Source organism: Melanaphis sacchari, unplaced genomic scaffold (assembly GCF_002803265.2).
Source record: "Melanaphis sacchari strain LSU unplaced genomic scaffold, SCAv2.0 Contig98_pilon_pilon, whole genome shotgun sequence".
NCBI lineage: Eukaryota > Metazoa > Arthropoda > Insecta > Hemiptera > Aphididae > Melanaphis > Melanaphis sacchari.
This window is the reverse complement of record NW_020271702.1, coordinates 99080-126627: the sequence shown is the minus strand read 5'-3', so window position 1 is coordinate 126627 and position 27548 is coordinate 99080. Positions and strand designations below refer to the sequence as shown.

Below are 27548 nucleotides of genomic sequence, written 5' to 3'. Positions count from 1 at the left end.
AGATTGACACGAAGTATTAAATACTTAATTATTAAATTAGTTTAATTGCTTTTATTGTATGATTATATGATTATATCAATCATATAAAATTATATTAGAAATAAAAATATAATTTAAACAATAAGATGAAATATTATTTCGACATATAATATATAGGTAAAGTTAAAGTCTAAGTTTAAACTTAAATAACATTTCATTATACTAAAATAAATATTGCAATAAAAAAAACATTTCCCTTTGTAGATAAATTAAATTAAAATTTTACTTTTACAGTTTTACATAATACGTTTACGTTTGAAAAAAAAATTAACTTAAAATAATAATATTTACTAAAATATAAAATAATTATAATTAAAAAATGTATTTAAATTCATTCAACTTTAAGAGGGGAGTCACTTCAAAATTCTTAACTACTATTGATGCTCTCCCTTTTCGAACTACTGTTCCCAAGCACTAGCTGAATAAGCGTTCTACAAGCGCAGATGATGGAACCGTAATATTTAATTTTAAATAAGGTTTTTTGAAAATTTGCTGTAAATTATTAACATTCTTTATGCTATTATCAATAAAGTAATAATTTATGATAGTTTTAATATCATTATTATCATTTTATATTACAGTATTATTAAAACTAAAAAAATCACCTTTGCCATTGTCATCAGAAGAGGTATCAACATTTTGAAAAGTTGAACTCGAGGTTAAATTTAAAGTTACATTACTATCTTGTGTTTTTTCAACAAATTTTTCACTAACATATACATATAAGACTTTTTTAATATCATTTTTTTTACCTATAGATCCAACCAATGAAGTTTAAACTTGGATATTAAACAAGCTGCCAACTTACATGATTGCGATTCAGTATATCTTTGAAACCTGTAAAAATATAAAATACAATAGTCATTTATGAAATAATAATACACTAAAAGTACATTTTAATTATAGACTATACAGTATATTTGTATTTCGTCAAAATTAATATAGGTAATCGAACTTCAAGCAAGTTCGTGTAGCGAATTAATTATTTTATTCCATAATTCGTAGAAATTTATATTAATATTTTAATTGTTTAATAAAATCGATGCTGCCACTATGTAATTTATAAAATCATTAAAATTACAAAATAAAAAATACAATACCAACGTCTATACTCTATAGCCTAACCCATTATTATAATATTATATCAATTTTACTGTTCAGAGTATTTGGTCTTTAAAACGGTGTTATATTAATTTTTAATATAATATAATGGATAGCTCAACATAAAACAGACATTAAATATGCACGTTTGATTGTATAATTATATCGGTAAAGATGTAAAGTATAGTAGGTAAAATACCTAATTCAAAATGTTAGTTATTAAGCATATAATTATATTTATTCGAATATAATAAAATTTTTCATCTAAATGTTTCACTGTGTCATTTGAGCCTAAGCCATCCGCATACCGGGAAGTTCGATTTAAATAAATTCGTTTCTTTCTCTCTATTGTAATTGGTAAATAGTTTTTTTTTTTTTTTGCGACCACATTAAAACTTAAACATTTTAACGGCGATCTGCAAAAACGTGTGATGTAGCAAATTATTTTTCAAATACGAACGTTCCTATACTCAAACATATTATCTTACATTTTTACTTATAGCTCATACACTGTTCTACAGACTACCGGTATCTGGTAAGTAGTGACTTCCTTTTTAGTATTAACATCACGCAACACAACATACAATCAAACACCAGTACAGGTATAAAAGACGAAGGTTGAATGCGTTAATTGACAATCTATAGTTTAAATTATTTAATAAATAATAGCATGAGTATATATACTGACCGTTCTCTTGTACTTAGCGCATCGAAAATTCGGGCATACGTAAACTGCGCCCAAATGACCTTTTTTTTTTTGTAAACTGCAAACTGCGCCCGACAACTTACTTAAGCTGTGCCCCGTTTGTAAAATATACAAAACTTTTGACTTATTAAGTCTCTATGATTGTGCACTGTTTCGATTATATCACAGAAATTTTATTTTCGTCTAGAAATACCAACACGTTATCGAATAATTATTGCATTATAAAACAAAAAAAAAAAAAGCGAAAAGTTACAAAATTTAATTAATAAATATAATAGTGGTCAAACTCCGATTGATGAATATGTAACATCAATATTTTATTATTTATAATATTTGTAATTATTTTACTTTTTAAAATCATGTGTTTTTATTTAATTCTCAATTTAATTTTAATTTTAATTATTCATATTATATGGTTGTAATGAATTAAGTATACATTAAAGATAATTTTGCAAAAATATAGCTATTGATTTTTAAAATAAATTTTCCGGGGCGCAGTTTACATATCACCATTTTACACTTGATAAAAACTCAGGCGCACTTTACATGTGTGATTTTGGGTTTATCTATATTTTGGGCGCAGTTTACAGTCGCCAGAAAATTCACAAATGTTTTCACATTTATACTTTGTACATATTATGTTAATAGATAGATAGCCATATTGTTAGGTAGGTAAATTTAGTATGACATTATCATTAAACAAATATTGTATTTCACACTTCCTATTTATATCATTACCATTCACCACTGGACACACTGGCCACAATAAAATGGTTATAATCTGATTTTATTAACTACAATATAAGTTTTATATTCTTAAATCCGTTAAATCTATTCTTATCCCTTAAGAATAAATATAAAAAAATATATATATATATATTATATATGTATATGAGATATAAAAAATATATTTTTATACCCATGAATAAAAATCAATAAGACACATGTCATTTGCACTTAGTAATATTTTATACATGTCGAATACATTATTGCCTAGCATAAAGTATATTTTACACTCAGAAGACTTTTTTAGATTATACTGTTATTTTTACTTTTTAGCATTATTTGTTAAATCGATTGGCATTATTGTTGATTCGTTATTTATTTAAAATTGATGGTTTTATAATTTAATTACATTATTAATATGACTTTTTTTTACAGATTACATCGATAAAATATAACCAAGTCCAATGGCCATATTTAACGATCATACCGTTGCTATTAATTTGAAAATTTTAAAACAATACGGTTTTTATCAAATATTCGATCCTGACAGCAAAAAAGTATTCGGTTGGAATATGTACAGACTTTCTTTTATCGCATTAACCGTGATAATCCAGTGTCTAGTTGGTTTCGGGAACTGTGGATTTTTCTTTGAATTGGAAGACACTATTAACAATATTGATGTATTTCTAATCATATTCTCTAGCTCATTTAATTATCTTAATCTGTGGAAAATAATCATACTTTTGTTCAACAAAAACAACATTTTGGATCTTTTGGACGTTACATATTTAAATTTTTTTAAGAGCAAACAATGCCACAATAACGTTGAAATACTGTACAAACATCGTAACAGAACTCTAAAATGTACAAAATTATACTACAATTTCTGCACTTTGGTGATCATTCAATGGGTTTTTTATCCGATAATAATTAATTCATTCATAGCGAATAAAAATGACAATCGGCGTTTAGAGAACGTTATAAACAGACCATATCCTATAACTGTCAACACTTACAATCGGTATTTTGTCCTGTTTTACATAATTGAAACAGTAATTGGAATAAAATCAGTATACTCATTATTGATGATCGATATATTATTATTGTCTATTGGTTGGGCGATAACTGTTCAATATGAAGTATTGGCTGCAGCGTTTAAAAACATCAGGCATGATGTAGACCATCAAAAGGGTGAGACTACATTTTTAAATTTTTAACATGATAAAATGCAGAATAATCAATTAGACGAATAAATAAAAGAAATAAATCAAAATCATTAAAACATCTTCTTAAATTCTAATAGATTTTTTTTATTCTTTCTTTAAGATAAGAAATACCTAATGAATAAATAATTCATATTTCAACAATAAAAAATTAAGTAACCTAATAAAAAAAAAAAAAAGATCGAAATTGACTTATTGCCTTAATTTTCTCTAATTATACCTTGCGGCTCGCCCCACCCAATTGTAACGATAAAATAAAACTGCAGACCAAGCAAAAAGTTGCCAAAGATCTTAAAGTTCCATACAACATTTTAGTATTTTATAGAACTGACAATATTATTTTATGTATTAAATGTTCATTACCTACTTACATTTTATTTTTCAGATCACGATTATAATGACGATAATGTTATAGATGATTTTAAATCGATTTTATTTGATCAACAACATCTTAATCTGTAAGTATATTTTACATTATATAAGTATTATACAATATTCAATTAACATGGCAAAAAACTAACGACAAGAATGATCGTCATATTTCACAATTTCACATACTCGATCAGTGTCTCTACTATCTCCTCAGCCCTTAGTGCTTTTTATGTTTTTCGTTGACTCCAGACATAATTATTACATACAAGGTTGGTGTACTTTAGTCACTTTAGACACTAAACAGAACGATGAATGTACGATTTCATATTAGAATTTCTATCGTATTAGTTTTATATCAATGGAGGAACCTAGTGAAGAACACAACTACATAATTATAGTTGATTTAAAACTCAAAAACCTATCGAAACACATATAACTATTTTTGCCTTAAAATTAAAATATTGTACTGTTTGCAACTTAAATGGGTATCTACTTATATTTATACAGTATACTTATTTACTTTTATAACCTGCATCGGATAAGTTTAAGAGGAGTGAAGACATCTTAATCACATATTCATATAGGTTTACTATAGTTTTCTGTCATATACAATTTTTACACAGTTACACATAAGTAACTATTAGGTACATGAGAAATTGGCAACTGAAAGGGTTAAATATTGTATTAAACTAAACATATTCTGTATTTGTAGCTTGGTTTTTACTTTTTTACGATACCTAATTCATTTTTTAAACGTGTTATAACTTATGAGTACCTAGGAATGTAAAATATAACGTTTTACAAATGTTTATTAATTATTACTCACTTAAAAAATTAAAGAACACTCTAAATTTCTAACAGAACTAATGTTCTTCCATTAAGTTTTAAGATAGGTCAAAGTGAAATCAATCTTTTATTATTACTTACATAATGCAACACAAAATTGATTGACTAAACTCAAAAACAACAATACCTAGTCAGTGTTAATCATAGGATCACAATAGGTAAATTATTATAAACTGAACATTTTAAATACTTATCTTTTATTAGATACAGTAAAAGAAAGAAAAAAACTGTCTCCACACAATACTTGAATTATATAAGTATCTACTATATAATTATATAAGTTGGCTACCATGAAGATCACGGGCGACTCTCACATGCACTATCCTAGCGTACCAGACGCGATAAGAAAGAACTTCTCTCATACACCATAGGAGTCACGGGTGTCTCACGTTGCACGATTCTCGATATACCATGTGAGTTACCTGTGACTCTCACATATTTTCCACTTTACGTGGTCACACTGGCAAATCCAAACAGCTGTTCTCAATAATTCTTGGACTAAATTATTGTTAAGTGTGTTATCATTATATGATTCACTTGGGGTATCACCAGTGACTCTCAAAATCAAGAAAACAAATTTAAAAGAAAAATTTTTTTTTTGTATTCAAATAAAATAAAATAACACTTCTTTCTCAAGTAATGATCAAACTACAAACAAAATTAACAAAAAAAAAATATTAAATGACTTGAAGTAACATTAAAATAAATACTATTCTTTGTGTATAGTTAACAGTTCATAAAAAGTATAATAAAACAACATAAAATAATTATGGAAAACACTATAACTTTTAGTGCTATATAATAAATTGAAACAACATAATAACTAACAATGTAAGATTATTTATGATTCTTTTGAAAATGTTCTAAACACAGGTATGGTTTGTCTTCACATGTAGAGCAATAAGTATATACTTGCTTACATTTTTTTTGTGCCTCTTCTCTCCCAAATACTTTACTCAAATTGATATAGCATTTACCACATCTACGGCGTTTTTTCCTATTGCCATTATTGACTTCTGATCCTTCAACTAAATAATGTTTTTTAGTTTGTGAAGATGGTGTACTTATGTCACTCAGCTGACTCAACTCTTGACTAATATTTTGAATGAATTCAGATATTTGAATATTCTTACCAGATACTTCTTTGTATAAAATTAAAGAATTAACCACTGCTGTACCTAACAATAAGTGAAAGGCTAGTTTATGGTACCACCTTATAGTTTTTCTTAATGGGGTATAGTAACTTGCCATTTGATCAGAAATATCAATACCTTGCTTGTTTTTATTATAAAATATAACTGCTTCTGGTTTTTTAATTTCTTCACCTTTTCTATTTTTTTTCCCAGTATTTAACATTTCAATTCCATGTCTTGTTGACAAAAATCTTACATCTCTTTTATCCTTCCATATACTGACAACAACACCTTTTTCATTTTCTTTTCCTTTTATTTCACCTACTCTCAGTTTTGCATTTAAAACATCCTTAGGACAAAACTTAACATTTTTCCTAAGGGTACCTACTATATGAGTATTATTGTCTAATAAAATGTGAGCAATATGAAGACCTGTGTAAAAATTATCTACTATTAAAGTTCTTCCTTCATTTAAATAATTTTCCATTAATGACAGAACAACTTTACCAGCACAAGAAATATTACTATTAGATCTGTTAGTATCTTTACCACTGTACACACTTAAGTTATATGTATAACCTATGTTGTCACATAATTTATATAATTTAATTCCATATCTTGCTGCTTTATTTGGAATATATTGCCTGAATACAATGCGACCCCTAAATGGTACTAATGTTTCATCAATGACTACATTTTCTGCTGGGACTTTGCTTTGTTTAAATGAATTATTTAATAAATCAACTAAAGGTTGAATTTTTCCTAACCTATCCCCTGGATTATAATCATTATTAGAAATATGAAAAAATCTAAGCAATGACTGAAAACGATTACAAGCCATAATTTTTGGTACATAACTATTTATGTAAAAAGTTTGTTGACTCCAGTAGTCAGATATCTTAGGATAACCAACCATACCTGTGTACATTACAATACTTAAAAATTTTTTAATTTCTAAACTGTCTGTGTCTATCCATTGTCTTTTGTACCTTTTAGCTTGCCTGTTTGTCTCAGTTACAATCAAATTCAATACTTCATCATTCAAAAATAGGTTAAAAATATCAATAGGTTTAGATTCTTGGTCAATGTTACATTTGATACCATTGTCTCCAGTAAAAATAATATTTTTTCGAAAATCTCCTTTTTTTTATTTTTTTTATTTATTTAAGAATATTTACAATCTATATACAATTTATATAATAAGTAAATATGATGATATGAATATTACAGGACTTGAAAATCTTGAGGGAAGGGAGTGTCCAATGACACTACTTCCAATTTAAACTTTGTGGGGAGGTAACTTTATAATAATAGCACTAGGCATTATTTAGTAGATCACGCGGCCATTTGCGTTTGAGGCGTCGAGGGGGGTTATCAGGTATTGTGCAAGAAGAAAGTTTAGATATGAGTGGGTTTGGATGGTTAAAGGTATTTTTATGAAATTTGTTATAATGATAAGAGGCAAGAGTGGATATTGATGGTATGTTAAGATCATGATGTAGGGTGCGGTTGCTGACGTACCAGGGAGCATTAGAGAGGACACGCAGAGATATTGATTGGAACGCTTGGAATTTGATTAGGTTTGAATTTTTAGTGGTACCCCACAGTTGAATTCCGTAAGTCATTGCTGGACGTAATATTTGTTTATAAATAAGTGTTTTGTTATTTAAGGAGATTTTGGATCGAAGAAGTGGTCTTAATTTGTGAAGCCTGAGGTTAAGGGAAATTCTTTTAGCTTTGATGTGATTTGCCCAAGTTAGTCTTTTGTCGAGAACGAGTCCTAAGTATTTAACGGAGTCGACAATGGGAATTGTTTGGTTATTTATGTAAACTGGAGGAATTGTTGTAGGCCTGAGTGTAAAAGTGATGTGAGTGGATTTATTTTCATTAATTTTAATTTTCCATAAGCTGAACCAATCTTGTAGTTGGGTTAGGTGGTCTTGGAGGTTGTTTGTAGTGGTGGCTATTTCGGAGTTGGTTGATATTATGGCTGTGTCATCGGCAAAGGTAGCTAGAGTAGTGTTGATAGATTGTGGTAGATCTGCTGTATATATATTATAGAGAGTCGGGGAAAGAATACTGCCTTGAGGGACGCCTGCTTTAATAGGATGTGGATCAGAAGTTTCGTCTTCACATCTTACCGAAAAGGTACGGTTTGATAGGAAGGATTTGAGTAAGAGGAATAACGGAGTGGGTAAAAATAATAATTTGAATAGAAGTCCTTCATGCCAGACCCGGTCAAACGCCTGAGCAACATCAAGAAAAACCCCAGAACAAAATTTTTTTTGTTCCAGAGATGAAGCAATAGTGTCGATTAGTCTGTGAAGTTGGTGAAGAGATGAGTGTTTACTCCTAAAGCCGAATTGAGCGTTTGGAATACTTTGTTTCTCGTTAAGTATCGGATAAATTCTTTTTAATATGATTTTTTCTAAAATTTTTGAGAAGGTAGGAAGTAAGCTAATAGGCCTATATGAGGAGGGTTGGTCAGGAGGTTTTCCTGGCTTGTATATTAGGATGATAACTGAGTGTTTCCAGGTGGGAGGGATATAGGATAGACGAAGAATGCTATTGTAAATATAAGTGAGAAGAAGGATTGCTTTCTTAGGCAGGTATTTAGCAATAGTATTAGTTATCAGGTCGTGGCCTGGGGATTTATTATTTTTTAAGTTTTTAATGATATTTAGGACTTCAGAAGGGGAGGTATGTTTTGTAGGGAGACACATTGGGAGAGTGTTTAGAAGTGATGCTTCAATATTAGAGTAGTGGCTTCTATTGAGAAAGTTTGGATGTGGTGAGAATCTATTTTCAAGATCTGATGCAAATAAGTTTGCTTTGTCAAGATTTGACGAGGCTAGGGAGTTGTCGGGGTACCGTAGGGGGGGTATTTTACTTTTTTCCTTTAGGATATTTTTAGTGGCTTTCCAAAGAGAGTTGTCTGTATTAGAGAGAGATTCCAAGTAGTTGTGAAATTTGTCAGAATTATGTTTTCGAAGAATATTTTTTAAGGAGTTATTGAGAGTGTTGAAATACTTTTTGTCACTCGGCAAGTGTGTTCTTTGCCATATACGGCGGGCTCGACGCTTTTCTGTAATGAGTTGTATTATGTGTAAGGGTAAAACATTGGTTGTGTGGGTGGTGGGTGAGTTGTTTTTAGAAGCATCAAGTGCAGCATGTTGTAAGATATTTGTGAAGGAGTGTACTGCAGTATCTGCGTCAGATGGGTTCTTTAAGGAAATGTTGAGGGTGATGGCATTTTCTATAGTTTGACTAAATTTTTTCCAGTTTGTTTTACCCGGAGTGATAGTTGGGTGATTTTTTGTAGCAGTTGAAGTATCGTTTAGAGTGAGTAATATTGGTGTATGGTCAGAAGAGAGGTCTGAGGAATTGGTAATAGTGTACTTTATGTGGCTAGGGAGCGTAGTGATAAAAAAGTCTAGAACGTCGGGACGTCTATTGACATATGAGGGCCAATCAAATTCGAAAATCTCCTAAAAACGAATTACATTTTTACAATCATGTCATAGGCTGTTCAGAAACTGACTACTTTACTACTTAACTTAATACTATTTTACCTGTAACATTAAACCATTCATCAGATATGATACTATTTTCCTGTTGAGCTAAATTTTGGGTATTTTCAGTATCTGGTTCTACACTAATACTCTCATCAGAATCTGATTCGTATAAAACGTCACTTGGACTGTACTCACTACCTGAGTCTTCAAAATCAGAGTCATCCAGAGCAGAAAGAATACCATCAGAGTCCATTATGCTTATTAAATGACTAAATTTTAGTCGTTAAAAAACTATAATTTTTATTGCGATTTGCAATAATAATTAATATAATATATTATAGTGATATTATATTATCATGTACCTAACCAGTAACCATAGCATTAAAAGGATAATATCTATGTTGTTATGTAGGTAATATTTATTATCTATGAATTGCTTACAAAACTTAATTATTATTGACTAGATACTGGCAAATTATCACTAATAAATAAAAAAAGAAATCGAGAGTCACCAGTGATACTCAACGCATAATACACTTAATTATATTAACTAGGTACCATGAGTATCACCGGTGCTTCTCATGAAAAAAAATGGATAATCGTGATCTAACTGTTATTTAGAAAATTATTTATATAGAACATTTTTTTGTAAGATTTTTAGTTTCAAAGATATGGACTCGGTACACAGAGAAAGTTATTTGAAATTTCTATTGGTACACTAACAAAGTCCGTGTGAGAGACACCAGTGACTCTCATGGTACACACGATTAGATTTTTGAAAATAGGTCTGGTAGCCAACGTGTTAAACACATATTTAAGCGTTTAAAACAACCAATAAAAATTTAAAAAACGTATAAAACAAATTATACACAATTTGAAAATTATTTACCCTGATTAGTAATCAATTTGTCCTATAGCTATGATTTACAATTTTACATGTCTAATGATCATAATAAAATATCATAACTGGCTATTAATTACTTTAAAATTATAACACCAACATACAACAAGAGTAACAACAATACATACGTCATACATTAATATTATTTTTATTTATTTTTACAGGAAAGTAAAATTATATTTCTCCATCGTGAAGCCTATTGTTTTAATGCACGTTGCTATTAGTTTATGTTTAATCATAATGTTGTTGAACTCATTCATTATGGTAAAATCTCGAAATAGGCAAATTATTTTAATGAAATTCTAATAATTGTATTGTCTAACTCAATATTTTACTATAGTACTTTTACTATTTAATGATTTTCCGACAGGCTATTTTATCAACAGAACCATTAACCATCACAATCATAAATTTATTTAAAATCGGATTTGGAATTTTTTATTTATGTCTACAATTATTTTTGTATTGTCATTTATTCGATTATATTAACTTAAAGGTACCTACTTTAAAAAAAATAATTGATTCAAAATTTAAAATTATTTTTTCTTTTTACTAAAATTAATATTTATTAACTTGCATTACGCAGAAAGAATCTGTCAACCTGGGAATATATTCTTGTAATTGGACAAAGATGGATTTAACATTTAAAAAGATATTATTATTAACTATGCGGATAAATGATGCTAATCAAATAAAAATGAAAGCTTCAGAGAAAAAAATAGTTAACTTACAATTATTTTCTTATGTAAATACCTATTTATTTATTATCCTACAGTTAACATGATAATATGTTTATTAATAACAAAATATTACCTAATCGAACTGATTCTATATCGACACAATTTCAGGTTTTGATGACGTCTTACAACATTACATCCGTCATGGTAAAAAACATTTCGTAAATTGAGAGATACACCAAATAACAGTTAATAATCTACTATTTTATACCATTAACAGTAAGTTTACATTTATTCAATATTAATACAGAAAATAGTGAAATTATACTTAATAATATATTATATAATTCACCAATATTCTTATTTTTAAATAATTTAAGTAAGATACTGTAATAATACTATTTGGTGATATCGAAACAAATCATACCTACCTATAGATATTTAGAACCAAGATGTTCACAAATCAATAAAACTTGTAGTCTAGTATTTTTCTTAGGCTCGATTTCAAAATTGTAGAATAATCTTATTTTTTAAGTTTATACATTATATTACAATGACATCAAAACGTTTTTAGAACCACAGATATTTGTACAGGTAATTAAAATAAAAATCTAATTTGTTTAAAAATATTTCATCGCATTCAAATTATATAATAGTTACTTTAGTTACTTATTAGGTTAGGTTATCTTTAACTTTAGCTGTAACTTCTGAAATATGTCGTCGGTGTTTCATCTGATTGTGATATCTGACTCGAACAGTCTGAGATAAGGTCTCGTCCTCTTTAATGGTCAATTACTATACACTACGATGTCCACTTTTCGGTTCTGAAAAATCCTTCTCCGATAGTCTTGCTGTGCACTTCTTCAATTTGTTCAATGGCATATTTTGATATTTATTGGGCATATTTACATGCATTTTTTTTTTTTTTTTTAATGTTTTCAAGGTCATAAACAATTTTTAACCTTTTAAAACTAGGAAAGATAATTGTAAAATTTATGATATGTATTAATACAGTCGAATTTGATTAACTCGAACTCTTAACTTAAACTTTGAGTTTATCATTTTGACTGTTTTTTTAAATAGTGTATACCTATATTTCACGGAGCGCAATCGTGTTGCGTTTTTTACATGTAAAAAGGTAGGGAGAGCGCAATCGTGTTTCACCGCTGAAACTCAGGTTTATACAATTATACTGGATATTCTTGTGATGTTTTTACGTCATAATAAAACTCATAAAATAATTTTCATCACTATACGCTCTAAATTATCGTTTTTGGATTTTGACATCCATTTATTTAGATAGGTACATAATAAATAATAGTTACCTACTTAAATTAATTCGCCATTGTAGTATAGAGATGAAACATTTTTCATAGTATATTTCAATGTATTATATAATGAAATCATTTTTGAGTGGTTAAGCCCCTCCTCCTCAGCTCTCCCGTATTTGCGCCTATGACCATGATTCTACAAGTCCATTGATGCCTTAATAGCGTTTATCCGTTCGCCCCGATTAATAGCCCAATTTCCATATTTATTTGATATCCATGAGTTGGTCTAAGTGCAGCGGACAGCAGCTCTATATCACAGTTCAGTCTTTACCTAACGGCTGACGTAGATCGTCAACTGCCAACAAGTGCAGCGAGTCATTGACTCGCGATAGTTTTTTAGTGATGGCTATGTGCTGAACAAAAGCTTTTCATATCACTCTTAACACACCATGACTTCAATATTGTGCAATAATCTTTGATTTCGATTCAGGAGATATACGATTTACCTAAATTATGAAATTTACTAGGTAGATAGGTATATAATAACTGTAGATAAATCAAAAAAACATCAAACAGCATGTGTTTGGATGAATGTATGCAGTTTTCTTAAATACATATTTAAAAAAAAAAGATAATCGCTTAGAGAAAAAGGAAAAATTATACAAACTTATTATGATGTTTAATACGAAGTCCTTGAAAAATATAAAGAAATACTTTGATTGTCTGGTAACTGGTTTTAAAACTTATAAACTACCCACAGAATAATGCAGAGAACAATATGAAAAAAAATTATGGTATTAATGAAATATGTTGACTTTAGTTACTTTGATCTGGCAAGTAGAACGTCATCTAGAATACTACGACAGCTATTTATAATTTATCGTAGTTGACATAATATATCAAATTTATAATTTTTTCTATAAATTGTATAAGCATGTAATTTTTAATAAATATTGAATATGCTAGAGTCTAGTACAAATTAAAAATTCGTTTATATCCACTTATAAATAATTAATTAGGTAAATAATCCATCAAATTAACTTAATCCAATCCATACATTTAAGCATGGTAATAATATATATCTAATTTAACCGTTTCGATTTATAAGATCCTAACTGTTTACAAGTTGAATAATATGAAGTTACACCCTCCTGCATATATTTTCTTTGGTTTACAAATAAACAACAAAGAAAATAAGTGTTCATTAGAAAGCAGAACCAATTTTGTGTAATTCCATTAAACTAATTAATGAAAAGGTGCACTCAATATCTACCTACTATACAACAAAGCTACAATTTTTACAATAATTGGTACTATCATAAAATATTACTAGTACATGTATATACATTAATAATTATTAACATACTTTTAATACAAAAAATATTATTGTCCATAATATTCACATTATATGTTAACCACGGTATTTTAGTAGTGTCATTTTTTTTAACACTAAAAATACATCCATATTTCAAGTATTACATAAATACTAATTAAATTGTTAATTTGACAAGTGTAAAAATTAAATTTTCATAAATTTTTCAATAAAAAAAAAGTCACTTACATAAATTTCTTGATTTTTAAACATTTCTCGGTAATTTATTGTAATGTCTATAAAAATAATTAATAAGACAATTATAAAATTTCTTTTTAAATTAACAAATTTAAAATCAGACTTAAATTCCAATTGATAGAAAGGGACTTTAGGATGTTTCTTTTCAAACAAAAACATTGATACAGAAATAAAATAAAATTTACTTAAAATCTATAAACTATACATATATTTTTAAGAATAATTAATAAAATATAAATACAACATTTATAATGAATGATATGTTCTTATTTTTTTAGTTTTAAGATTATCAAAATGTATATTATGTGTAATTGTGTTCCAACTTAATTTATAATAATTCATCTAGTGTCTTTATAATTCTAAATTTTGAACTGTTCTCAGGATCCAAAGGAACGTTACCAGGTCTTACCAAAAGAGTTGAATTACAGCCGGCTTTTATAGCTGCTTCTGCTTCAGCAACTACGTCAGTCAAAAATAAAATATCACTACAACTTACATTTATCTCATTAGCAATATTTATATAACTGGTTTCTGAGCCTTTTAGACCCATTTTAGTATCAAAATATTTTAAAAATAAACCAGACACATCTCCATACATGGAATATTGAAATAAATACTTTTGAGCTTCTGTACTCCCAGATGAGTAAGTGTATATTTTTTTACCCAAATTGGTTAGCTTGTTTAAAGCAGGTATTACATCTTCATATAAATGACCTTTTAGAAGACCACTCTCATATCCATCTTTCCATATGTGACCTTGTAATTGCTTTAAAGCAGTAGTTTTCCTATCTTTGCTCATCTGCCATAGTACATTATTAATGACAGATTTCTTTGCATTGTCATCTGCAGATATTGGTACAAAGCCCTCAACATTGGAATCAATAACTGCTTGTGCGCGCAATAACTCTAAATCTTGTTGAAAGCTCTCATCGCCCCAGTGTTTTTCTATATAATCCTCTAAGACGTTGGTGACATAAGGAAATAATGTATCTTTAACAAAGCTAATTGATGTAATTGTTCCTTCAATGTCAAGGAGAATAACATTCTCGTTCACTGGCATTTTATATTATAGAATAGCTATTATCAAGATCTGTGAAAACAGAAATACAAGTGTTTAGTATTTTTGTAAATACATTTGTATAAATTGTTTATTGTTAGACTTAATTACTTAATTTCTAAATATTTGACACAAAAAATTTAAAAAAAATAAGTATCTACTTTTTAATGTTAAATTCTAATAGTTTATGTGAATAATTTAAAATGATAAATAAAATATATTGTACTAAGTAAACCTTTATAGCATACAATTATCTACTTTACTTTATTAATATGTACAGAAAATATAAATACCTTTGTTATAGAATATAGATAATAAAATAGATACCAAATGCAATATGCTTAAGGGTTTTAAAAATTAATTTATTACTAAATTTCATTATGTATTAGTGACATTAATCTAATCTTTTTTATGATAAAATGAGATGAGATTTTTTAAGTAATAAGAACTTAACATTAATTTTTTATAAAAAAATGTGAACCAAATACTTTAATTAAAAAATTCATAATATATTTTACTTGATGTATTTACTGAATTAATGTAACGTAAAAACATATATATATATATATTCTGATTTTAACGATTATAATATTATGCCAATTACCTAGGTACTTTAAATTTGGTACAAAATTTTGTGGTACTAACATAATCACTTTCAAATATCCATCGTGTTTGGGGACCCAACTGATCATTAAGGGTATACGTGTAAAGCAAGTACATAGGCTACCTACTATTCTCCGTAAAAATATTGGGCACCCTAAAAATGTAAATTATGCAATGCTGCAATAGATTAGTTTTATCTACACAAATTGTATTTAAGCCAGTCCCTGCTCTTTTACAGCTTACCTGTACAAACACTGTAATATCATTATTTGCTTAAAACGTGTGTTGAGCATATTTTTGTGAAGTACTCAGTAACTTCGTGTTAATAAGTTATAACTGCCTACACGGTTTGCTACCTATATAAATTATGACGAATTAACAAAATAACGGAAGTACACATATTTTACCTTTAATTTTTGGATTTACGCAGTCAATAGGAGTTCTTCGAATACGTCCGGAACAGTTTTGTAGAATAACTAGAGGTTACAATCGATAACGAACCAATAGAGAAAAAATTAATTACTAATTTATATTTAAAAAAATATTTCTCGTTTGGTGTGGCGCATACGACCGGTCAATGATAAGAATGATGTGTCGTTATCTTGTAACGCACTTACGCGCTCATCAGAAGATAAGACCATTAAGTACATATTGTGCCTATATAGTATTTAAAAATAAAAAAAACAACTGACCTTGTTGCTGTCGTTTACGCCTTCGACACAGAAGTCTGCGTCATATACCTGTAACCGTTGATTACAGAATAGGCTACCTCTATTCAGTGTTCTATATTCAATGGCCAATGCTACGACTATTGCTTAACTATTAGTTATGTAGAAAATCCGGATATCCGTATCCAAAATTTAATAACCGAATATTTCTATATTTTCTAGGGGCATACGTCAAACTATTATTTCTTGTTTATTTTAAGTTTCGTCGACTTGAATAAAACGCTGTCTAAAACCTATACCTAAATTAAAAAACAAATATTTAAACTTTTAATAATAATTAAGCAACAAGTTTAAAATATCCGGATTATTCGGATTATTCAGTTACCTAATTTAGATATCATTCGGATTAGGATATCCGGATTACTCGAATAGTATTGGAATCCTGATATTCATAAAAGCGACACCACTATTAACTATTACAATAATACAACGCACTGTAAATTGTAATATTAATCAAACATTTATTTAACAATGCTTAAGCACGGCACAATCGCATATTCGCATGTGTTGTCTCCATCTTACTAACGTACATGGAAAATTATTGTTTAGCATTAGGTAGGTACGGTAGTTTCAATTTGTTGTGAAACAAACTATTAACAAAGCGAATTGACCGATTATATTAAAATTTAAAGGTATAAACACTATAAATAGTATCCGAGTTTTCACGTGGGTTTTTATAATTTTAACGGTAATAATAATAATTATATAATATTGCTTAAAATCATCAAGCAACTGGTACAATTATTATTATTATTTAATATAAAAAAAAAAAAACCCAAAAAGTATAAAAAATGGTAATATATTTTAGTCATTTCTAAAAACAAATAACAGTATTAAATTATTTATATATTTTAAATAAGAACAACAATCATTTAATATAGTAAGATATTTTACAAATAAAAATATTAGGTAGGTAATCAAATAAATAAATATTAAATGATAATTTAATCATTTAAAAAAATTTTACAAATATTAAAACTAAAATTCAGGTACCTAAAATTTGAAGTCATATCGCATTTATGCTAATTTTTTTTAATAAATTTACATTGTATGTTTCGTCATGTTTCTAAACCGAACATAATATAATCTATATTTTTCTTACATGTTTTATTGGAAAGAAAAAGTTTAATATTTAATTTAAATAATAATAATAATAAAAAAAAAAAACAAAGCAACGTTAAGGAATATAGTATATTAACAAAATCTTAACCATTTTTGTTCAATTGAGCTCCTTTGAAAACAATTATTTTAATACCTGCATTATTATGTTCAACACTCTTTACCTCAAAACTTTACAACTACTATCTAAGTAGCTTTGTAATCACGATTTATGTAATAAATGAGTAAAAATGTTAACAAACTAAGTATATGATTCATAGATAAAAAAAAGAAAAAAGTAGATTAGAAAATTGTTGTATAGCACTAAAAGTAATTTTTTAGAAGAACTATAGAAGTATGAAAAAGTAAGAACTTATGAATCAGCACTGCCAAAATTCATTGTTCTTCTTCTTTTCACTTGGGGTACAAAAAAACGGCTACTACTTTCAACTACTTTTTCTGTAAGAATGGATTTATTGCTAACATCAATGTCTGTTTTTTTAGCACCATTAAAACTAGGCACAGGTTCTGAATAATGATCTTGTATAGTTATCAATTGAACACGTCTTCCTTTCTTTGTTTCTTGTTTATCATCTGAGGTTGAGTGCATTATTACTTTTCTCAAATTTGATTGTCTAAAAATGAACCCTTGCTCAACTTCAATATTGATAGATGGTTTAACAGTTTTATTAGTAGGACTCGTTTCAACAGGTGTGTTTTTCAAGGAACTTTCACTAGATTTATTTAAGAGTTTAGATTCTGTGACATTATTTACACACTTATAGGTATCTAAATTGCACGTGGATCGACTATTCTTTTGTTGAGATGGACTAGATGATTCTCTATTATTATTCACAGACATGCATTTAACATACTCAAATTCATTTTTGTTTGAAGGACTCATACAAGTAACATATGAACGTTTTCTTACATTAGTTAGTGCGAGTGTATTGTTATCCTTTTCTATTACTGCTTTTCTTCTTCTGATAGGAAATTGTTCAACTTCAATATTAACAGATGGTATCTGATTTTTGTTTTCGCAAGTAGATAATTTTTCATTGCAAAGTATGTCTGTTGAAATATGTTTGTTACTCATTTTTGAGTCACATTTATCTTTATGGTCTTTAAATTCTTGAGTGAATTTATTTAATCTGTTTAAAGAGCTATTATCACTTTCTAATACTTTTGTTTTTCTTATAGTTGAAACTTGTTCAACATCAATATTTATTGACGAAATTGGATTTTTGTTTTCATAAGAAAATAATTTTTGGTTAGGAAGTTTGTCTGTTGAAAGCAGTTTATTATCTGATTTTGAATCATACTTGGTTTTATTCAGAATACATGATGACTGGGCAACTTTATTAAATTTATTTAGAGTATCATCTTTTTTTAATACATTAGTTTTTCTTGTGATTGGAACTTGTTCAACTTCAACACTGATAGATGGTATCACAGTATTATTAGGACTTGTTTCAACAGATGTATTTTTAATGGAACTTTTATTAGATTTATTTGAGTGCTTGGAATCTGTGGTATTATTTGTACACTTAAGGGTATCTAAATTGCATGTGGACTGATTATTCTTCTGTTTAGATGGACTTGATGATTCTTTTGAATTATTCATAAACAAACATTTAACATTCTCTGTTGATTTATTTAATTTATTTTCGTTTGAAGGACTCACACAAGTAACATTTGAATGTTTTCTCACATTAGTTTGTGCGAGTGTATTGTTATCCTTTTCTATTACTGCTTTTCTTCTTCTGATAGGAAATTGTTCAACCTCGATATTTATAGATTGTACTTGATTATTTTTTTCAGAAGTCAATAATTGTTGATCATGAAGTTTGTCAGTTGAATGTAGTTTATTATCTGTTTTTGAATCATACTTGGTCTCTTGATTTTTATTCAGAATACATGACGACTGAGTAACTTTATTAAATTTGTTCTGAGTATTTTTATCATTTTTTATTACATTAGTTTTATTTTTAATTGGAACTTTTTCAACGTCAATATTGATAGGTGATGTTGTAATAGTTTTATTTGCAGGACTTGTTTCAACAGGTATATTTCTGAAGGAACTTTCACTAGATTTATTTGAGTTCTTGGATTCTATGATATTATTTGTACACTTTAGAGTATCAATATTGTATGTGGACTGATTATTTTTTTGAGACGGACTTTCTATTATTAGTGGTTTATTGTCTGCTTTTGGATTATATTCTGGAGTATTAATATTATTTTTAATAGATAATGACTGAGTGTCTTTGTTTAAAGATTTTATTATTTGTTTTTCTGGTGAATTATTAATCTCACATTGTTTTATTGGCGAGATGTTAATTTGGTTTAATTTTTTAGCACTTTTGAAAATTTTAGGTTGTTTATTTTGAACACCAATAGTAGATGGAGTTATTATTAGTTTTTTTTTCAGTTTAGCTGGTTGTTTTAGTTTTGAAAAAAATGATTTTTCAGAAACATTTTCTTTATCTTTTTCCTTGTTGTCACACTGAATAATTGGAGTAGTATCAAGTTCAGAGTCACTTAATGTTTTGTCTGATTCACAAATTACTAGGGTAGAATTAATATCTTTAGATTCATTATGAATAATAGAAGTTGTCATTTCTTTAAGTATATTTTCATCATAGTTAACTTCTTCATTTTTATCACTTATTATTTTATCTGTGGTAATTGTATTTTCTATATGTTGTGGCATCTGTTTTATGGATAGAGTAGTTTCGTTTTTTTGAGCTAATTTTCGACATAATCTTTTATAGTAAACTGTTTTAGGAATATCAAGGTTAGGCTTAATGGCAATGGTTGTAATATTATTATTATTTGGGTTAAGCTCTTTAGTTTTTTCTACAGTATTCTGGATTTGTTCTGTATTCTTCTTGCTTTCAGATAATTTGTATACTTCAGTTTTTTCAATTTGATAATCATTATTAGAAGAAAACATTTTTGATCTGTATGATTGTGAAACAGCTTGACTAAAATGTTAATAAAAAAATTATTATTAATATTTAATAATGTAATTTCTCAGTAAAAATATAGTCTATATTATTACATACCTTTTTCGAAGATCATCAATCATTTTATCTTTCCTCTGGATCTCACTACTAGCTGTTTTAAATAATGATGTGATATTTTTAGATAATACCATATTAACAGATTTTAAGTGAGTGTTTTCATTTTCCAATTGTTTAATACGTTGTTTCAGTTCTTGATTAAGTGTTTTTAATGTTGTAATTGAGTTTTTCAACTGTAAACATTTAATAATATAATAATGTACATGTAGTTAAGTAACAATGGTATAGATAGGAGGAGAGGTTAGAAAGTTTAACTTGATTGAAATAAGTTCACAAAAATTATTTTAAAAGTTAAGAAATTCTTTGCCCTCTTCCAACAATTTGATTTTAATAAAAAATAAAATAGAATAATTATCAAAAACAATCTGAAGTAAGACGAATAATTCTTTAGAATTTTAAAAAATATTTAATTTTTAAAAATTAATATATTCAAGAGAGTATTTAAAAACATTTACTCAAATACTTTACAAGACTGGTCATACGACAATCGATTATGGATAAATTTATAATGAGGATAATTATAGCTTAAATTTAACTATCTATACTATAAGTATTTCAGTAATACTAGTATAATAGTATCAATAATTTATTGAAATTGATTTTTATGAATTTATACATCTTCCAACATTTGAAACATTGTTAAAAAATACAATGCATATCATTATGTTTTTAATATTTTTGTGCTAATCCAATAGTACAAATTTACTAATATATCTCCATACATCTTTCTCCAGATAATACATATTTGGGAATATTTTTGAATTGACTTTCATTTCTGTTAAGATTAGTGAATACTGAATACACACTATACAAAATGTGCCACGCAATTCATAAATGCTACTAAGTACTAAATATAACAATTACATTTATCATTATAAAATTATATAATTCAAATTAATATTTATACTTACGTTATCAATTGTCAGGTCGTACTCAAAATGAGGAAGATCATCGTACAAAGATAATAAACCCATTTTTCCATCAATATTAACTTCACAAATGCAGTTGAGTAATTTTTTTTCTTCCTTTTCATTTTTACGTTGCATGATTCAATACAGTTATTAACGAAGTAATAACAATAATAATTTTTTATCGTAGACACATTTGAGTAAACTAAAAAAAATATTATCGCAAAGATCAAGTACAAATCTCATACAGGTACTGTGTATGAGTTAATATTTTCAAAAAACTAATTTAACTTGGACAACGACAAGAACGCATAGATTAAAACAATTATTACGATATAATGAAATATACAGAGTATAAAATTATACAGTTTATTTTAATTATTAATTAAATAATTTACAGATTTAGTAGTTAATACTTAATACAACGACAGTCGACAACAACAACAACATTAAATAACTGAACAAATGATAACGGCACAGCTTCGCGGGACAATTTGTGATAATAGTATTTGTGTTGAAAATAACAACATTGATAGAGAATACTTTTGAATATTTTTATTAATAATGACGTCATAGATTCGGTTGTTATTTCGTGCAAGGATTCGTTTTAAGCACACTGAAGTAAGAAACGGAATAATGAATTATCATTGTTTTGGTTTTTGAGTTCTTCAAATACGTTAGTAATTCACGATTCACATTTTACAAATCATTTTTATTTTTCATTGTGAGTATTGTGACATTTGTGACTTCTTTAAGTTGTAATCTAAGAAGTAAGAACATTCAATTTTAATTTAAGGACATATTATGATCAAAATCCAGTAACATATATGTATATATGCTTACACTATCGTTAACGCGTTGATATCGCGACAGCCGTCACAGAAAACATGCGGATTTTTATTTTTGCATTTTGTGTCCCAGCGTTTGACATGTGAAAGAAAATTGAGTATTGACCTGCATTTATACGTTTGTTAATAAGATTCAGTTCTTTGAAATGATCGTTTTTATGTTCAATCATCTATAAATCAAAATTTAAATTAAATTTTCTCTATCATTTACACTAAGTTATTGCTAAAGTACCTGTTAGTTAAACAAAGAATTTTAATCATGAGGTATGTACTTGTTCAAAAAATTATTTCAGTGTGGGTTATACATTCACATAATTCATTTTACAGGACTCCGCCAGAATTTCATTCAAAAAAATCATGTAAAAAGGATTTAGTGAAAGACGCCATTCAGTTAACAATTAGTGTTAATCGGATGAAGCAACATTTTATTTGGGGAACTGTTAATGTCATAGTATTGTCTATGCTCACTTATGATTTGTAAGTTATTATTTTGTACTTGATTAAGAAAAATTGTTTATTCTTTTCATGTTTTTAAAGTATATATTAGTCAGTCCAAAAGTATGACAACATAAATCCTAATTTTTCTTAAAAATAAAAATGTATAGTTGAAAAAAAATACTTAAATTTCTAGATTGGCCTTACCATATTCTTGGTATACTCCGTGGTGGAGATTTGTTGAATCAGTGTCATCAATAGTAATACTGTTAAGTCTTTTATATCATTTATTGTCCCTCACAAAATTATGGATAACCACTAACACCTTACACTTGTCGCCAGAACACTTCCAGACACTTGGTTTATCCAACTGTAAGCATACAATTAAATTTATGTAATAAAATAGTTAAAACATACATTCTTATTTATTTTAGCTTATATAAAAGTAAAATCACCAGATACGTCATCAAGTATATTAACACCTCCTGCAACTACAAGTACACCAATTAACTGGATATCTAACAAATGGAACAATCAAAAGTTTCAAATTTCACCTGGTGAGTTACTGTTCCAAAAATAAATATAAAATATAATTTCAAAGATTCATTAATGATCCATTTTAATACATTTAATTTAAAAAAAAATTACTATTATGGATATAAAGACATATTTTAGAATAAACTTTGTTGTGTAAACATAGCATAATTATGTACCGTTCACTTTTATAACTTGTTACTATGTCATGAATAAATATAATTTCATTAATAATATTTTATTTAAATAAATTTGACGGATTAACTTGTTTATTTTATATTCTTAAATTTTTCAAAATAAAAATTATTATTGAAAGAATACCATACCCATTGTGGGTTGTCTCAGTCTTACTAATATATAACATGTCAATTTTTTGTTTAATAGAACCAATTTAGTGTACTTAGCTTAGACATTAAAGTGAATGACCTATTATCAAACTTAAAGGTAAAAATGTCTACCCTCATCAGCTTTTTAGGATATTTTAATTTTTAAGCAAATTATGAGTATATAAAATATTAATGTTTAAAAGTGCTCTTAATTCACTTAAAAATTAAAGTATTGTAAAATACCTACGAGAGAATATTGATAATTTTCTTACCTTTAAGTTTGATCATTGATAATCTCATTCTAATATTTAAGCTAAACACATAAAATTAGTATAAATTTGTAAGATGGAGACAACATATGCTGTTATGGCTTCCTCATAAGATTAAATTTAATATGGTCAGTATTTGCCTACAGCAACCACTATAGCACCAAGACTATTACACTTATTTTTTTTTTTAATAAAAATATATGATCATGTACCTAATATTAAGTATTTTTAATTTATTGGTACATAAGTTTTAAGTTACTAATTATCAGATTATTTTAATTATTTAATATTTGTAGACAACTTTGGACCAGAGAAACAAAATAGAAGTTCAACTAAGTATATAACCAATACAAATGATGAAACTATAGAAGATTTATCTACCTTAGAACAATACCTAAAAGACTATGACAACAAAAATAGCTTTTCTTTTACTGGTAATATTTTATTATAATGCTTGACTTTTAATGCAAATCAATTAATGTTAATTTTTTGATGTGAAACATCTTATGGCGCGATACAGTAGTGAGACTGACTATGGCATGGCGACGCGTCATAGTATATAGTCATTTTACTTTACTTAAATAATTATATTTGTTTGAAGTTCATTTCACGATGTCTGATATCAGACACAGAATGTTTGGATTTATATTTAAGTGCACTTATGACTTTTAACTATAATTAAATTGAAAAATAAAAAATTTAAAGATTATTATAATTTTACAACAATTATTTTCTGAAAATAATAAATTAAGACAATAATTAAATTGTACTTCTAGAACGCGATTCTGAACAACGAAGCATGTCTTTATGGGAACGTTCTGGTTGCTCAAACACATCTATTTCTTCAATGCTACAAAATTCTATTTATCAAGTAGCATCATCGCGTAAGTTGGTAACATACAGAATATTTTGAAGCTTAAATGTTTATTTTTTTTTTTATTTTTTTTTTATTAGCTGAACAATCAAAATCTGAACTTAATGAGAGTACTTCTACTGTAGCTATGGCTTCAGAAGTATGGCGTAAATTTAAAGTTGATAATAATAAAGTTGAAAGATGGTCTGTTAATTTGAGAACTGTAAGTTGAATTTTAATTTTATATTTATTAATTAAGTTTTAATAAAATATTGGCTTTTCTTAGTGGATTTCACAAACAATTATTTCTCGATTGGTAAAAGAAATTGAAAGTGTTGATCGAGCGTTATATAATCAAGGATTTGTAGATGTATCAATAGGAAATGTTGGTTTAGAAAGACTTAAAAAAACAGCACATACAATACAAGTTGCTCAAACTATACCTAGTTTACTGTATATTATTCCGTATTTTGAAGTATCTCCAAATCAAGAATATGTAGTTCAACGCATAAGAGGTAAATAAATAAATAAATAAATAATAATGTTAACTATTGCTTTTAATAGAAGTAAACCATGTCTTGAAAACACATAACAGTTGATGCATTTCTCATCTATTTGACTTACCAATAATATGTTGGTGTCGAACAATAACAATCACTGAAAACAATTACTGATACATGTAGTATATTCATTCTTATAATTATTTATGTTTCTTTGTTCAAAATGTCTTATCTTTCATAATAATAGATTAAAAAATTACTGTTTTTCTAAATAAAAATATTTTGTTTTGATACAGTACATAAACATAAACATGTCCAAATTAAAAGACTATAAAATTTATTATTTTATTGTTTCAGAATTAGCTAAAGGTCCTTGTTTAACTGAGTATCGATGGAATGCTGGTGGAACATTTAAAGGAAAGGAATGGAATAGTGAATTACCATCTGACGCAGTTGTAAGGACTATTTTATAAAAATGTGTGATTAAAATTAATTAAGTTAACTTATTAATATAAAACTATTTTATTTGTTTTTAGCTAGTAATGCATTTATTAGCTACATACTTAGATTCTCAATTATCTCCGTTAACACGTCTTAAGGGAAAAAACCCATTTTCTGTTCAACACCTGATTAAATATCCAGAAAAATTAAAATCTGATAATAAACAAGTGGTAATATTTCAACAATCTAATATTCCACCTCATTACATTTTAAAAATTGGTAAAGAAACACATAATTTTCCAAAGGTAATACATTTTACTAACATAATTTATTATGAATTACACATTTTGAGCTTTATGATTGATTTGATAATAGAACTGTTAACAATTATGTAATATAAAAAGTAAAGTAAAAAAAAATTTTATTAATTTTTAATTTTGTTTCAGGGTCGTAATAATTTTTTCTTTACGGTCTTATTGTTCCTACATTACATAAAAACGACTGAAAATGGATTGTTGGAGAGTGTCAATCTTGGAAAAACTGGAGTAAATATGCTCTGGATTATTGAATAAATTTAATTGTATTGTTAATTTATTTTTTAAATGCTTGTAAGTTGTAATATACTTTATTAAATATTTCTCATCAGAATTTTTCAGTTCTTTTTAAATTTCTTAACCATGATAAACCTTTGTCAGTTTCATCTTTAGGGTTATATTCCAAACCAATCCATTCATTGTAGTTAAGTTCTTCTAATAGTTGAAAAATATAACTGTAATCTATTTCACCTGGGGTATTTGGTTCATTTCGTGCAGGAACTTGAGCCAATTGAATATGTCCTACGTAAGGTAGCAAGCTCTTGATGTTATTTGTTAGGTCTCCTTTGATCTGTTGTAAATGAAATATGTCTAATTGTAGTTTCAAATTAGGGCTATTAATTTTGTTCAAAACGTCAATTGCTCGTTCATATGAATTTAAATAATATCCTGGAGCTGAATATTTATTGATTGGTTCAATCAAACCAATAATGCCTTTATTTTCAAAGATTTGTGCAGCATAAGTTAAATTTTTTTCATAAGTCTGATGATTAACTTCTGTTGGTTGAGCAACGATGCCTGCCATTACATGGATCTTTGAACAGTTCAAAGCTTTTGCATAAGATATAGCCGAATCAATAGATGAACGAAATTTATCCTCCATACTTGGAATTGCTGCAAAACCTAGTTCAAAAGTTTCACCTCTGGGTGCATTTATCAGGATTTGTTGTACATTGGCATTTGTTTTTGCTTGCACTAGTTTCTCTAAGGAATCTGAGTATGGAAATGCGCACTCCACAGAAGTAAATCCGGATTTAGCCGCCAAACTGTACCTCTCCAAAAGACAATTTGCCTCTTGATACATAAATGATAAATTAGCGCAAAATTTCAAATTCATATTAAATATCGTGTCAGAATTAATGCTCTGTGAACATCAAACACTTCAGCTGAACCGTCAACTCCGAAATTGTGGCTGTCAAAAACGAAGTCTTCAACTCGAACAGATTAAAATTTTAAAAGGCCTATCGCCGGTTGTATTATAAATACCAAGTATATTATGGTTTTCGGTTTATTCAATGATGTGAATGCTTGAAACTTCGAAAATCGAAGAATTTCAAAATATAATAATCTATATTCGAATTTCGAGTTTAACAATATTACAAACAATACAAACACGAGAACGTAATATGAATGAAATTTGAACTTTCGAGGCGGGTGCGTGGCGTATCACCGAGGATATTTAGAACAA

The 27548-nt window shown here is 27.4% G+C and overlaps 6 protein-coding genes across 6 annotated transcripts; 2 read left to right on the top strand and 4 right to left on the bottom strand.

Annotated features, from left to right (window-relative positions):
• The first annotated feature begins 3036 nt into the window (after window positions 1-3036).
• On the top strand, window positions 3037-11502 carry LOC112603161. The gene is made up of 6 exons (XM_025351610.1): window positions 3037-3763; window positions 4181-4253; window positions 10727-10826; window positions 10933-11058; window positions 11149-11307; window positions 11411-11502. The coding sequence occupies exons 1-6, from the start codon at window positions 3037-3039 to the stop codon at window positions 11462-11464; spliced, it is 1239 nt and encodes a 412-aa protein (XP_025207395.1). The 3' UTR covers window positions 11465-11502.
• On the bottom strand, window positions 5291-10459 carry LOC112603160 (piggyBac transposable element-derived protein 4-like). Its single transcript, XM_025351609.1, has 2 exons — window positions 9719-10459; window positions 5291-7286 (listed from the first exon to the last, which is right to left on the bottom strand). Exons 1-2 carry the CDS (start codon window positions 9912-9914, stop codon window positions 5851-5853), a joined length of 1632 nt encoding a protein of 543 aa, XP_025207394.1. The 5' UTR covers window positions 9915-10459; the 3' UTR covers window positions 5291-5850.
• Window positions 11503-14374: 2872 nt separating the features above from the next.
• On the bottom strand, window positions 14375-16324 carry LOC112603146 (enolase-phosphatase E1). The gene is made up of 2 exons (XM_025351586.1): window positions 16148-16324; window positions 14375-15170 (listed from the first exon to the last, which is right to left on the bottom strand). The coding sequence occupies exon 2, from the start codon at window positions 15138-15140 to the stop codon at window positions 14409-14411; it is 732 nt and encodes a 243-aa protein (XP_025207371.1). The 5' UTR covers window positions 15141-15170; window positions 16148-16324; the 3' UTR covers window positions 14375-14408.
• A 1321-nt stretch (window positions 16325-17645) lies between these two features.
• On the bottom strand, window positions 17646-21883 carry LOC112603157 (serine/threonine-protein kinase pakD-like). The gene is made up of 3 exons (XM_025351603.1): window positions 21564-21883; window positions 20635-20825; window positions 17646-20553 (listed from the first exon to the last, which is right to left on the bottom strand). The coding sequence occupies exons 1-3, from the start codon at window positions 21696-21698 to the stop codon at window positions 17940-17942; spliced, it is 2940 nt and encodes a 979-aa protein (XP_025207388.1). The 5' UTR covers window positions 21699-21883; the 3' UTR covers window positions 17646-17939.
• Window positions 21884-22124: 241 nt separating this feature from the next.
• LOC112603151 (transmembrane protein 209) lies at window positions 22125-26404 on the top strand. Its single transcript, XM_025351595.1, has 11 exons — window positions 22125-22672; window positions 22736-22885; window positions 23040-23215; window positions 23278-23400; window positions 24269-24406; window positions 24749-24856; window positions 24927-25048; window positions 25112-25340; window positions 25683-25780; window positions 25862-26071; window positions 26213-26404. The coding sequence occupies exons 1-11, from the start codon at window positions 22668-22670 to the stop codon at window positions 26336-26338; spliced, it is 1485 nt and encodes a 494-aa protein (XP_025207380.1). The 5' UTR covers window positions 22125-22667; the 3' UTR covers window positions 26339-26404.
• LOC112603152 (putative hydroxypyruvate isomerase) lies at window positions 26365-27529 on the bottom strand. Its single transcript, XM_025351596.1, has one exon. The coding sequence runs from the start codon at window positions 27195-27197 to the stop codon at window positions 26409-26411; it is 789 nt and encodes a 262-aa protein (XP_025207381.1). The 5' UTR covers window positions 27198-27529; the 3' UTR covers window positions 26365-26408.
• Between the last annotated feature and the right edge of the window lie 19 nt (window positions 27530-27548).

What these genes read in the sequence shown, in the direction of transcription:
- LOC112603161 (XM_025351610.1), top strand. Translation starts at nt 3,037, where the DNA reads ATGGCCATATTTAACGATCATACCGTTGCTATTAATTTGAAAATTTTA. An exon ending in TGTTGAACTCATTCATTATG is followed by an intron (nt 10,827 to 10,932) that starts GTAAAATCTCGA and finishes ATTTTCCGACAG; the next exon opens with GCTATTTTATCAACAGAACC. An exon ending in ACTTACAATTATTTTCTTAT is followed by an intron (nt 11,308 to 11,410) that starts GTAAATACCTAT and finishes ACACAATTTCAG; the next exon opens with GTTTTGATGACGTCTTACAA.
- LOC112603160 (XM_025351609.1), bottom strand. Translation starts at nt 9,914, where the DNA reads ATGGACTCTGATGGTATTCTTTCTGCTCTGGATGACTCTGATTTTGAA. An exon ending in TGAATGGTTTAATGTTACAG is followed by an intron (nt 7,287 to 9,718) that starts GTAAAATAGTAT and finishes AATAAAAAAAAG; the next exon opens with GAGATTTTCGAAAAAATATT.
- LOC112603146 (XM_025351586.1), bottom strand. Translation starts at nt 15,140, where the DNA reads ATGCCAGTGAACGAGAATGTTATTCTCCTTGACATTGAAGGAACAATT.
- LOC112603157 (XM_025351603.1), bottom strand. Translation starts at nt 21,698, where the DNA reads ATGCAACGTAAAAATGAAAAGGAAGAAAAAAAATTACTCAACTGCATT. An exon ending in ACGACCTGACAATTGATAAC is followed by an intron (nt 20,826 to 21,563) that starts GTAAGTATAAAT and finishes AAATGTTTACAG; the next exon opens with TTGAAAAACTCAATTACAAC. An exon ending in ATTGATGATCTTCGAAAAAG is followed by an intron (nt 20,554 to 20,634) that starts GTATGTAATAAT and finishes TTAACATTTTAG; the next exon opens with TCAAGCTGTTTCACAATCAT.
- LOC112603151 (XM_025351595.1), top strand. An exon ending in GGTCTGTTAATTTGAGAACT is followed by an intron (nt 25,049 to 25,111) that starts GTAAGTTGAATT and finishes GGCTTTTCTTAG; the next exon opens with TGGATTTCACAAACAATTAT. An exon ending in TGTAGTTCAACGCATAAGAG is followed by an intron (nt 25,341 to 25,682) that starts GTAAATAAATAA and finishes TTATTGTTTCAG; the next exon opens with AATTAGCTAAAGGTCCTTGT.
- LOC112603152 (XM_025351596.1), bottom strand. Translation starts at nt 27,197, where the DNA reads ATGAATTTGAAATTTTGCGCTAATTTATCATTTATGTATCAAGAGGCA.